This window comes from Chiloscyllium plagiosum, unplaced genomic scaffold (assembly GCF_037043375.1).
Source record: "Chiloscyllium plagiosum isolate Xiang-an unplaced genomic scaffold, Cpla_swu_hap1 HiC_scaffold_5, whole genome shotgun sequence".
Lineage (NCBI taxonomy): Eukaryota > Metazoa > Chordata > Chondrichthyes > Orectolobiformes > Hemiscylliidae > Chiloscyllium > Chiloscyllium plagiosum.
The window spans coordinates 5,311,430-5,325,199 of NW_028270143.1; the positions used below are offsets into that span (position 1 = coordinate 5,311,430).

General features: G+C 39.9%; 1 protein-coding gene across 7 annotated transcripts in view; it reads left to right on the forward strand.

The window, feature by feature from the left end:
* The window catches only part of rbms3 (RNA binding motif, single stranded interacting protein), a 1,382,426-nt gene that overhangs the window by 1,189,209 nt on the left and 179,447 nt on the right, over positions 1-13,770 (forward strand). For 6 of the 7 annotated variants that reach the window (XM_087986936.1, XM_087986930.1, XM_087986931.1 and 3 more), the window contains one exon: positions 4,317-4,474. In XM_087986936.1, coding sequence (XP_087843062.1) covers positions 4,317-4,474 — 158 coding nt within the window. The remainder of the gene's footprint in view (positions 1-4,316; positions 4,475-13,770) is intronic. The other variant, XM_087986932.1, reaches the window with a different exon arrangement.

A 13,770-nucleotide genomic window follows, 5' to 3' on the forward strand; every position in this document is an offset into this window, starting at 1 on the left:
TCAGTGTTTACTCTGTCAGGGCTCTGCAGGAGCTTACTTGTTTCAATGAGATCGATCGCTTCCCGTGTTCGAAGCTCGAGAAATTATAGGTGCGATTTGTTCAGACTCTCACCATCGGAAATACCTCCTGTCCTAGGGGACCAAATCTTGTGAACCTACAGTGTATCAGAGTGCTTGTGGCAGTTCAAGTGTTCTTTTAACAGGCCCGTGGTCTGTTCTGTGCTAATTGTGTAGCAGCATGATGCCCATTACATACACACTGCCCACATGAACATGGATTTTGTACTGGAGTTATCAACCCTTATTATCCAGTGTTAGCCTTTTCATTTCATACAGGGATCCAGTCACACTGTAGGCTTCAGGGCACTATGGCTATCACCCGTGTTGTGGTTGTACAGGATGTTGGTGGGGCCTCTTCTGGAGAACTGTGTCCAATTCTGGTTTAAAACGGATGAGAGAGGGTTCAAAAATGATTTACAGGATTAGATTAGATTACATTAGACTAGATTAGATTACATTACAGTGTGGAAACAGGCCCTTCGGCCCAACAAGTCCACACCGACCCGCCGAAGCGCAACCCACCCATACCCATACCCCAACATTTACCCCTAACACTACGGGCAATTTAGCAAGGTCAATTCACCTAACCTGCACATCTTTGTGACAGTGGGAGGAAACCGGAGCACCCGGAGGAAACCCACGCAGACACGGGGAGAACGTGCAAACTCCACACAGAGAGTTGCTGGGAATGGAGAGTTTGAGTTATAGGGGAAGGCTAGTTAGGCTGGGGCTGTTTTCATTGGAGCTTGAGGGGTGACCTTATAGAGGTTTATAAAATCATGATGGGTATGGAGAAGGTGAATGGCAGGTGTCTTTTGCTGAGGGTGGGGGATTTCAAGACTGGGGGATTTCAAGACTGGGGGATTTCAAGACTGGGGGCATACTTTTTAAGATGACAGGAGGAAGATTTAGAAAAGACATGAGGGGCAACCTTTTTACACAGAGAGTTGGTCATGTGTGGAATGAACTTCCAGAGAAAGTGGTGGATGTGTATACAGTTACAGCATTTAAAAGAGATTTGGATAAGTAGCATGAATAGGAAAGGTTTGGAGGGATGTGGACCATCAAGGGCAGGTGGGACTAGTTTAATTTGGGATTATGATCTGCCTAGACTGGTTGGACCAAAGAGTAGAGTGATGCTGGAAAAGCACAGCAGGTCAGGCAGCATCCGAGGAGCAAGAAAATTGACGTTTCGGGCAGGAGCCCTTCATCAGGAAGGCCCTTCCAGGTGAAAGACTCCTGCCCGAAACTTGGATGCTGCCTGACCTGCTGTGCTTTTCCAGCGCCACTCTAATCTTGACTGTAACCTCCAGCATCTGCAGTGCTCACTTTCGCCTGGTTGGACCAAAGAGTTTGTTTCCGTGCTGTATGACTGTACAGTGGGGAAGGAATGTTGTGTAAAATCTCACAGCTGATGTGCGACTCCTGAAAAGCAGTTTATGTGCAGCCAGTAAGGTATGGCTGCAGCCTCGAGCAGTCTGCAAACCTTTCAAAGCTAAATGCTCAGTGCACCTGCTTCTCTCCAGAGGAGAGAATGAAATGTATTCCCTACTTATGGAATACGGATTCTCAGGGTCCACCTTTATCAGGCGGTGGTTAGGAAACTGGGAAAGGTTCCAAGTATGTTCTGCTCCAGCCATGAAGGAAGCTTATGTGATGTTCATGGTCACAATCACCATCTCAGCCAGTGACAGAGTTGTCTACTTTCTGCTCTGAGGCTACAGTTGCAGCTGACGGAGGTGGTATATTCCAGTGAGCACGTCCTTACTGAAGTGAAGATATTGTGTTCCTACCAGAGGTTGAGGTCCAAGTATTACTTCCTCAACACAGCTGCTGGTAATAGCCCCCTGTAGAGAGCCTTTCCTACCTTCCACCTCATCCCTCTTCAGGAAACTTGCCCTTTCCACTCCTGTCATGTCTGTTTATTGACAGAAATGTGTCATTTTCCCAGGGGGATGATGACTACTGCAGCATAGCAAAGAGCAATCTTTGGTGTCAGGACAAAGCCTTACAGTGTGTGCGACACTACACCCCAGGAACAGTGTGAGGTGGGGTGAGTGTTGGATGGAGATGGTGTGAGAAACCACAGAACGCCTGTAAAATTGCAGTAGTTATCAATCATTAGCTAACCTTCCATTAGTTGATGATCTTTTCAAATAGCATTTGCAAAATTTCATGCTGCTCCTAAGCAGGTGTTAGCCAGCTGTGCAAGGTTAAGAGAAGGTGCTAGCAGGAACCTTGAGCACCAGAATGGCAGCACTGATCTGAATTTACATGATTACTGATGTCATGATCTGCAAACTCCAGGGGGTGGTCAGTGCGCACCACTGATGCACATACCAAGGTGGTGTTCCCAACCCGGATCACACCAGTAATGGGTAGGTGCACTCTGGATGCCATTTTGAATCTCTAAGACCATGCTTTGAATCCTAATTTTGAGAGTTTTCTGTTTTACCATTGAAGTGTTTTACAATTTTGAGTGTCTTAGAGAATGTTAAAAGACTTTTAGTGCTTTCAAAAGCTGCTTAATGAGACTTTGCATTTTAATGCACAGCAACTGTTACCAATTACTGGGGTTTAATAAGCTTAGGAATGTGGTCTTTCCAAATGCTGTAATTTATTTTGCAATTTAAGTACTTTCTCAAAAGGCCCTCACAAAACACTTTTGCTGCCTTCCTATTTCAACTGTTCTATGGTAATTAAGGCAAAAATTGAAACCTGAAACATTTTACAAACACATAATTGTCTCTTCTTGATATTGTGATGGTTATAATGTGTAGAATTTACAAGGCAACTTCTTCGCTATTTTGAACTGTAGTTGTTAAGTCGTTCTGTTGTGTAATGATGCAGTCCTGTTGATTGCTTTGCTGTTGCCAATAAAGCAAGAAATTCTGAGAAGTCTTCTGGATAATTTGAATCCAAGAAATGTTATTGTTTTCTTACCTTGTTCAGGAATCCAGGGCTGGGGCCATAGTTTAAAAATTAGAGCCAACCTTTCCTATTTAATTGAGGGAGCTGTAGCTGCAAAGGTTGGTGGATGATTGGAATTCCCTTCCACAAATGATAGTTGATGCTGGACGAATTGTTCATTTCAAAGCTGAAATTGATAGGTTTTTGTAAATCAATAGGTCACAGTCACAGATCTGCTGCAATCTCATTGAATTGCAGGAAAAGTTCCAGGGGCATAATGGCTTACTCCACTTCCCACATTCGAACAAGTGATTTGTATTTTTGTGTGTACATATGTGTGTATGTTTATATCTTTGTGTGTATGCCCGTGTCTGTGTATGTGTATGTATGTATGTGTATGTGTCTATGTATACGCATGTCTGTGTTTCTATGACAACAACAAAGTTTGCATTCAAGAATGAAATGATATCACCAACTATATATTAGAGTGTATATATTTCATGATCAGAAACAAGTCATCTAGGTTCTATGAGTAACAAATAAAGAACTAACTCATTGCAAAAAAGAACTTAATCAAACAATTATTAACAAATGGTTTAAAATGTCCAATAATGTTTAATTACCCTTCTTAAAAATAACTCACTATTCATTCACCACCAATCTGGTTTAGGGTTAAATATAAAACTCTGCAAAGTCTCATTTGAAAAGTACTTTCGGCTGAGTAACAGTTAATTTTAAAAAAAAACTTTTTTTCCCAGTTTGTTTAATATACTGGTTTGCAGCTGAAGTCACATTGGTATGAGGTTTCTTCCTGGATCAGTTATAGCTGGTTGAATTCTCTTTCTGGAGAGGATGGTGACAATTCAGCTGACTTCTTGTAGCGATGAGAACTTCCAGAGGTTTTAAACTCACACTTTGATGAGAGAAGTTTCACTGAAAGAGAGAGAGAATACAGGCACAATCTCTCTCTGTGTTCGAAATCAAAATGATTTTTTTGGAAAGTGTTCTTTTAATATAAAATCAAGCCAATGGTATTGCAAATTAATATTTCAGATAACAAATCATCATAACACTATTAATGCATACATTTTGGTTCAAAACAAGCACTGCTAACATGCTTTGAGCCAAGTTTTAAAGATGGTAATGAAATGTGGGTAGTGTGCACCATTGCATTTTATTGAGATTGCAAATTTACTCATGATTGTTTTTGATTGGTTTGAAATCACATTTTCATTTTAATATCTGGCTTTGGTTTCTGGTGGTCTTATTTCTGTCTATCTGGAAATCGTAGATAGTCTGCATTGAACTGAAAATATTTATGTCATACTTTTCTTCTTTCTCTGCAGCAGCAAGAACAGGACCCAACCAACCTGTACATCTCAAATCTGCCGATATCCATGGATGAGCAGGAACTAGAGAATATGCTGAAACCTTTCGGCCATGTCATCTCCACAAGGATATTAAGAGATGCAAATGGAGTAAGCCGAGGGGTGGGATTTGCCAGGTGAGAGACCGGGTCCAATCCTCCAATAAAGCCATAAAAAGACAAATGCGGTATAATTTTAACTAAAGCGCCTGGTGTAAATAAAATCTGGATGGCTGACCTGCTTGTGTCAGTTTGTCATTGGGCATGTCATATGTTCCTCTTTCTCTGCACCAGCGGGAACAGGATCTTATCAACATGTATATTTTGAAACTGGCCACATCCATGGATGAACAGAGACCCCCAATTACCCCAAAATATCAGCAAAGCAATAAAATCAGATTGACAATGATGGACCTGTTCCATACAAAACACAGCAGGAATAAATTTCTCTGACAATTCAACAGTCATCTCAGTAGAACCACTACTGTTGCATTGTGTGATACTAAAACACACGCACACACAGAGTAGGTTGTGTTTAAGGGTATATTTTGTGTATGCACAATGTTAAATGAAAATTCTTTCACTTCTACTATCTGTGTTACTTAACTCTGTGATCTGCCTGTATTGCTCACACAACAAAGCTTTTCACTCGGTACATGTGACAATAAATTCAATTCAATTCAATTCAATAAACTGCCGTTTACTTTTAAAGTTACGTAGTGAACTATCAGTAAAGCCAAATTCTGTCTGTGCATCTGTTTCATTTCTAAAAAAAATGTGCCTCAACCAAATGGACATATAGTTGTATGATTCTTGTTGATTCAGCTTAAGGCAGGTCAGCCACAGATCAATGGGTGGCAGGGTGGCACAGTGGTTAGCACTGCTGCCTCACTGCGCCAGAAACCCGGGTTCAATTCCCACCTCAGGCGACTCTCTGTGTGGAGTTTGCACATTGTCCCCGTGTCTGCGTCGGTTTTCTCCGGGTGCTCCGGTTTCCTCCCACAATCCAAAAATGTGCAGGTTAGGTGAATTGGCCATGCTAAATTGCCCGTAGTGTTAGGTGAAGGGATGAATGTAGGGGAATGGGCCTGGGTGGGTTACGCTTCGACGGGTCGGTGTGGACTTGTTGGGTTGAAGGGCCTGTTTCCACACTGTAAGTAATCTAATCTAAAAAAAAACTTCATTGGCGCAGAAATACATGTCTCCAGATTAAGACTGTTGCACTTGAGTGCATGTCTATCAGAAAAGAACAAGACAATGAAAATAACCACATCAAAATCACCACATTAACATCACAGGATTGACAATTCAGTGCACAAGATGATTATGGATAAAGAAGGCCATTTGTATCAAGGTGTCATTAATTCAGACAGAACCTAATACCATCTGTTATACTGTTTTGGTGTTTGTTAAATTATTTCAGGGATTTTGCCTCACTAACTTGTCTTGGACGTGTAATCCAATTATGATTACATCTGTGTGAAGTTTTTAAAAATATTGTTTTATTATGTAAGGCAGTTGCACCTGGAGTATTAGATTCAGTACTGAATACCAGGTCTGAGCAAATATAAATTGGCCTTGGGTTGGGTGCAATGCAAATTCACTAGAATAATGTTAAGTTATCAGGACAGGTTGAATATTTCTATTGTATTGGTCAACAGAACTAGACGCAGAATTGAAGATACGATATGACTGGGTCACTGTAGTGTTTGATCACTTCTTACTCTGGTGTAGAGTCATATTCACACAGCATGGAAGCAGACCCTTTGATCCAACTCATCTATCCTCAGTTGAACTAGTCTCATTTGCCTGCATTTGGCCTACATCACTCTAAACCTTTCCTATTCATATACCTGTCCAAATGTCTTATAAATGTTGGAATTGTACCTGCTTCAACCAGTTTCTCTGGCTGCTTATTCCATGTATGTACTACCTTCTATGTAATAAAGTTGCCCCTCAGGTCCCTTTTAAATCTTTCCTCTCTCACCTTAAACCTAAGCCCTCCAGTTTTGGACTTCCCTACCCTGGGAAAAGATCCTGACTATTCAACTTATCTCTGCCCCTCAGGATTTTATAAACCTATATAAGGATACCTCTCAGCTTCTGACGTTCCAGGGAAAAATGTCTCATCTTATCCAGCCTCACCTTGTAACTCAAACCCTCCATTCCCAACAACATCCTTGTAATTTCTTTTCTGTACTACCTAACAACATCCTTCCTGTAGCCTTACTATATATGAATTATGTGGTTTGGCCATCTAGTTAAACATGCTGTACTGTTAGCTTTGCTGATTACCATTCTGCATGGATTAGAAATGGTTAACAATGTATCTAAAAATAGCCTCTGTCTTTTGTGGATTCAATTTTGGTTTTCTGGCATTGTTTATATAATCTATGTTATCTATGTTTCCTTTATGTGTACAGCACTTTCTAATTGTCAATATCATTGTTCATCTTCCATTTTACTATTTAATGATTTTTCATGCCCAGCTCATTCTATTGTTTCTAAATGGCTTTAGAGAATTCCATTCTGCTTTCTAGATTGATATTGTCTACAAATTTGAGCACTTTTCTTTCAGTTTCTGAATTACGTAAATGTAGAAACAGTTCCATTTGTGGCACTGATTTCTGGGACAACACACTTAGTACTGCCACAACACTCAGCCTCCTCTCACCACTACCACCATGACAAAAAAAGTATTCATTGTTTCCTTTGCTTCAGACAGTTGTTAATTCATTCCCAGATGCTACCCTGAATCCCCACAGCTTTAATTAACTGGCTTACCTTTACCCCTTGTTGCATCAAACCATGAAGCATCACACAGATCTCACTCTATTTTCCTCCTCTTACCTCCATCCCACAAAGTAGAGCTAAATTATTTAGATCTGTAGAACTATGACGTTGGAACACGTTTAGATTGGCATCGGAGATGAATAGATACACAGTCAGAACGTTGTTGCTTGAAATTATCACTGTGCTGTGCTTGTAAAAGGCTAAGTGCTGCCAAACCCAAACTAATCTATACTCAGCCAAATTTGTGTCATTCTGATGAGACCTAAATGTTTGTATTCTGACCACATGAGCAGTGTAAATGTGATTAACCTCTTACTCATGGCATTTATTGTTTTTAACCAGGAATTAAATACATAATTGAACAGCATTGCTTGTTCCCCAAGTTTTAGTATTTTTATGCTTTTTCTCTGTGTTGTTGTTCGTCTTTTTTTCCATTAAAATGTGAGGCTAGGCAGCCACATCAGAATCTGTGTCACACAACCTAAAACAGGCCCATGGCCAGTCCTCCCAGAATAATGATCCAAATCAGGAACTATGTCTCTCCTCAGCTTTAAGAGTGATCGGCCCCCTCTGCAGGAAAGGAGAGATATTTACCTGGTAGAGGATGCAAGGAGTTTGCTGTTATTATGTAAAAGCAAGAAAACAATACTGTTTGTTGTAAGAATTTTATTTTCTGAAGAACCAACACCTGCTTCACAGAGCATCTATTTGGTGTAACACTAGCATTATTGCACTACAGGTACTGTTAAGGTGACAAAATTGCCTTTATACACATCTCTTTAAGATCTTTTCATCATTTATATAAATGATTTGGATGCGAGCATAAGAGGTATAGTTAGTAAGTCTGCAGATGACACCAAACTTGGAGGTATAGTGGACAGAAAGGAAGGTTACCTCACATTACAATGGGATCTTGATCAGATGGGCCAGTGGGCTGAGAAGTGGCAGATGGAGTTTACTTTAGATAAATGCAAGGTGCTGTGTTTTGGGAAAGCAAATCTTAGCAGGACTTATACACTTAATGGTAAGGTCCTAGGGAGTGTTGCTGAACAAAGAGACCTTGGAGTGCAGGTTCATAGCTCCTTAAAAGTGGAGTCACAGGTAGCTAGGATAGTGAAGAAGGCGTTTTGTATGCTTTCCTTTATTGGTCAGAGTCTTGAGTACAGGGGTTGGGAGGTCATGTTGCGGCTGTACAGGACATTAATTAGGCCACTATTGGAATATTGTGTGCAATTCTGGTCTCCTTCCTATCAGAAGGATGTTGTGAAACTTGAAAGGGTTCAAAAAAGATTTACAAGGATGTTGCCATGGTTGGAGGATTTGAGCTATGGGGAGAGGTTAAATATGCTAGGGCTGTTTTCCCTAGAGCATCGGAGGCTGAGGGGTGACCTTGATAGAGGTTTATAAAATCATGAGGAGCATGGATCGGGTAAATAGAGAAAGTCTCTTCCCTGTGTAGGCGAGTCCAGAACTAGAGGGCATAGGTTTACGGTGAGAGGGGAAAGATATAAAAGAGACCTAAAGGGAAACTTTTTCACACAGAGGGTGGTATGTGTGTGGAATGAGCTGCCAGAGGAAGTGGTGAAGGCTGGTACAATTGCAACATTTAAAAGGCATCTGGATCGGTATATGAATAGGAAGGGTTTGGGGGGATATGCACCGGGTGCTGGCAGGTGGGACTAGATTGGGTTGGGATATCTGGTCAACATGGACAAGTTGGATCAGAGGGTCTGTTTCCATGCTGTACATCTCTATGACCCCATCAAAATTTTGCAGGCATATTCACACAATTTCAATGATGCATGTGTATCGTCTTCTTCTATTGTAGACACAAAACATTAATAGGAAAATATTATTTATGCAAGAGCTGTGCACACCTTGAGACATGAGATAAATATCTGACTCTTTCATGACCAAAACAGAATATTTCACGGTTTGAAGGGAAAACCACTGTCATTTTGCAGGCAGTCTTTGTTCAGATACGCATGTGTCCACTAACTTGAGTCCACTACCAATTGTATTGATTGTTATGCCAGACCTACACTGGGAGACTTGGTCAATTGAATGTTATGCAATTGAGCAACTAGAATGAGTCCCAATTTGATTCACACATTTGCTTTTTGAATTTCAAACATAATTAAGGGCAAAACTTTTAATTTGGGCAGATATGTAAAATGAGTGTGGTAGAAGAGATGGCCCCTGGAACCCCGTGACACTTTTCCTCTCTATTGGAAGAGAGGTCTGACCAGTTTATGTAATGGGCGGCCAATGTGCTATGACCAGTCTTTTGCTCTCATTGAATTTGAGAGTGCTGCTTTAAGTTTCTCAATGACTTTTATACCTATTGTATATTATTAATTGAAATTTTAAAAAAGATTGGAAAAGTGTGCCATATATATTCAAATAGTGGAAAAGTCTTAAAGCAAAGTCTGATACTGATTAAAAGTTGCAAATTACCAAACTCAATTTCAGTTTTCCTGAGCCCACCACATACAACATGCCCTTCTTCTACATCTACCGCCCCTCACCACTCTAATTCCATGCAACCTATTCCCGTAAGACAGGCCTCACCTACTTGGTGCACATTACTATGGGTCAACAGTCTAGGTCTCCAGTTTGGCAAGACACTAGTGAGATCCAAACCTGAGAACGGTGCAAGCTTCCCAACCACCGGGCTGGGCTGGAGCATTGCTGGTATCATGGCCACTTGTGTCAAAATTTGAATTGTCCCCTTATGCTTCAAATAACCGTAGAAAGCATCCTATCTGGATGCATCGCAGAGTGGTATGGCAACAGCTCATCCCAGACGGTAAGAAACTACAAAGACTTATGAACACAGCCCAATTCATCACGCAAACCAGCCTCTCATCCATTGACTCAATCCATCCTTCTCGCTGCCTTGGGAAAGCAACCAACATAAACAAAGACCCTTCCACGCCAGTTATACCACTGGGCAGAGATTAGAAAGCTTGTTTACATGTTTGAACACATTCAAGAACAGCTTTTTCCCAGGAGTTATCAGACTTTTGAATAGATCTTTTTAATGTTAACATTGATTTCCCTTGGCACCTTCTCGGCATTGTGTCCTGTATTCTGTTACCCCGTGCACTTGCCTGTCAGACAACACTTTTCACTGCACCTTGGTATATGTGACAATAATAAATCAAATCAAATGAAATAAAATAACCAACTTTTACAATACAGAGGAACTTCAATTGTCCGGCATTCGATTATCCAAACTTCGGATTATCTGGACAAGATTGCAAGGTCCCGATGCTTGGCTAGACTGCGTTATCCGGCATTCAATTATCCAAACATTTGATTATCGAAACAAAATCCTCCCCACCGGTGTTGTTTGGATAATAAAGGTTGCTCTGTACACCAATTTTTAATGTTTATTCTAGTTCACCTATTGGAGAGAATTTTATCCATTCATTTAGGGCACATTGACAAGAGAGTCTTGAGGAGAAGAGAAAGCTATGTTCTTAGTCAAAGAATTTTGAAATTGCTTTTTGATTCAATACTGTAATTTCATTGACTTCAGACTGATTCTTGATTCTTCTGTAGAACTGAAGTGAAATCTGCTGATTTCTCTATTTTAATCGGTCAATGAGTCAGTCAACAATACTCAATCAACCGGCTCCAACTTCAGTGGAAATGCTGATAGATCAAGAATTTGCTGTGAAGAGTTTCTCCAGTGTTTTGAATGTTGCAAAATGAGCATTAAGGCTTTTTTCTTCCCGCCCCGTGTGCAGCAGTTGAAAGGATGTCAGCATTCCTGTATTTATGGAATGGCAGAGTCCTATAAGGTTTCAGGTACCTCACATGCACAAAGGGTTCAGTAGTTGCAACTGGGCACCACATGAAAGGAGAACTGTGAACAAGTATTCCTTTCTTTGTGCTGCTGTTCTTTATGAGGGCTGCTAAGTTTTCACTTGACTTAAAGCCAAGCGTGTGCCAGATTGCTGATAGCATCTGCTGGAATTTCAGATGAACTAATTGAGAAATTCTAGTAGAAAAGGACTGTATTCTTCATATAACTGCAATTGGCAGTGTATGGTTCAACTCTCCAGAGGTAGTTTGTTCAAGGAGTGTACATATAATAACCCTTTTTGAAAGTATGCCCAACATTGATTTCAATATACAACTCTTTCAACAATTTCTTGGTAATACAGACCACAAACATTCTCTTTTTTTAAATGGTTTGCCAGTTGTCATGTAGATGTTTGTGTATTTTTTTAACCTTTCCAATTTCCAGTTCCTTTTTTTATTACTTCTTTCTTGACAAAGATAACTTGTGCTATTGCCCATGTGATTTCCAGGAATCAAAAGTGGCGAACAGAGATAACTGAACAAATACCCAAGTTAAATTGGAGAGTTCAGCAGAATACAGAAAATCCATCATGATGATTTGCTGAGGAATACTTCTTACAATCAACTGGATAAGAAGCTAAATATTCCTTTGGACTTTTTATTTTAACTTTTTACCTCCAAAACATCTGTGTCATTAGCTGAGAAATATACATATTTGCATGATGGGCCAATTACTTCTAAGTTTTCATCTCCTGTAACTTTAGCTCCCGTTTCTCTCTGCTTTGCAATGTGGTATTTCAAAATCTGTTCAAGAAATTATTCAATTTACTTCAAAATATCAGTGGAGGCTAGAATTCAGCTACATACATAATAATACTAACCGTACCAGTCAATGGGAAGCAGCATTCACTCATTTAATACGCTACCTTTGAAATTAAGAACCATGGATTTCCTAAATTCTCCAAGTTTGCCACTTCTCAGTATTTTTTCATGGAAACTACATTCTGCATGAAGACAGTACTGGGGTTGTCCAATGCTGTCCATGTTGAATAGCCTGCTGATCCATTTGTTCTTATCACTTGGGAAAAGAATTACTGCAAACTAGGGAAATAGGCTGCAGTACACACCAACGTTTAAGAAACATTTGGAAAGATTGATTTTTCCAAAGCAAAATTGGAAGAAGAGAAATTAATCCAAAACATTGCTTTGCCTTAGTGAATCAAACTTTTTTTTCAAACCTCTCCAGTGCAATGTTTTTGAATTGATGCCAACAAACCAATTTAAAATCATCAATTCTCAGACTCCATTTTGTTTGGCTCATTGCTCTAACAAATAATTTTTAACAGTAATGATGTCGCTCCTATGTGGGTTGGCATTTAACTCAAAAGAAATTACCAACCCTGAAAAAAACCAAGTGAATATGTGCCCATGATTGGTGCAATTCGATAAAGAAAGTTGCCAAAGATCCCTAGACAGCAGCTTCCAAACCCACAACTACTTCCATCTGGTAGGACAGTTGCAGCAATGCTAGTCAGCACTATCATTGCAAGTTGCCCTCCAACCCATTCACCTTCCTCACTTGGAAATATATTGCCATATCTTCACTGTCATTGGGTCAAAATTCAGGAATTCCCTCCCTAATAGCATTGTGGATCTACCTACAGCATATGGACTGCAGTGATTCAGGAAGACAGGTCACCACCACCTTCTCAAGGGCAGCTAGGGACAGCCAAAAATGCTGGTCAGCCAAACAAGATCCCATCTCACAAATGAATAAACAAAAGCATAATTGTGCTGGTGAACCCAAGTGCCTGAACCTTTTAGTTACTCAGCTAGGAGTTCATGAATTTCAATTGTAGGTTGAGTGGAAGTAGAATAGTACTGATATTGACATCTTTTATCTGGACTACCATGTGAAATGATGTGCTGAAGGGGATGAGAGGAAAGCGGGGAGAAACAGATGTCATCCAGCATATTGTACTCAACGCTCCCTCCTGCCATTCTTTGGCAAAATGACAATGTTAAGCGCATGAAATTTCAGTGCTTGTGCAGTGATGGAGCTGGTGAGGAGACAACATGTCTCTGCATGTGTACTGATACTGAATTTGCACTGACCACATTTGTCTGTAGGGTATCAGATCAACAAAAGATCAGATATGCCCTAATTTTCTGCTAGCTGCTGAGTATCACAGGATTCATGGTTACTGAATTCAAACCACAATATTTAAGATATTGCAACTGTAATATTCCTTTGAGAATTATTTTAATGATGTAGTAACACATTTTAAGTACATCCCTGAAACAGGGAACAGTGGAATTTCAAACAGATGTTTTGATGCATTTCCCTATGCATGGCCCACAGCTGATTACATTTGCGTTTTATTCAGGACTGAAATCTTAATTATCATTAGGTACCACAAGGCATTGATCCTTCCAGTGTAATGTTAAATCATTGGTGATTTAGCTGCACATTCAAAAGTTTATAAAATTAGAATTTATTGCCTTGCAGTTATTAGAGAAGTTCCCTTTACAAATGTTAGTAATTTCCAATTAACATATTTCTATTTCTATTACATGATCAGGTAACATTTGAATTTTCATATAGATCCTCCTGATTTTCCATCAGAAGTTTGATAGAAGATCTGCCAACACATGAAAAATAGCATGAAAAATATTTATATTCCTTTCCTGCAGTTACTTTTACACTTCTGCAGATGTTATTGGGATGATCATGCATTGCACCCTGCAGAGATTGACCCTGTGTTCTGTAACATTCGTTAACATGAGACTTTGTTATGATCTCCATAGAGTCTGATAAAGTTTAGAAA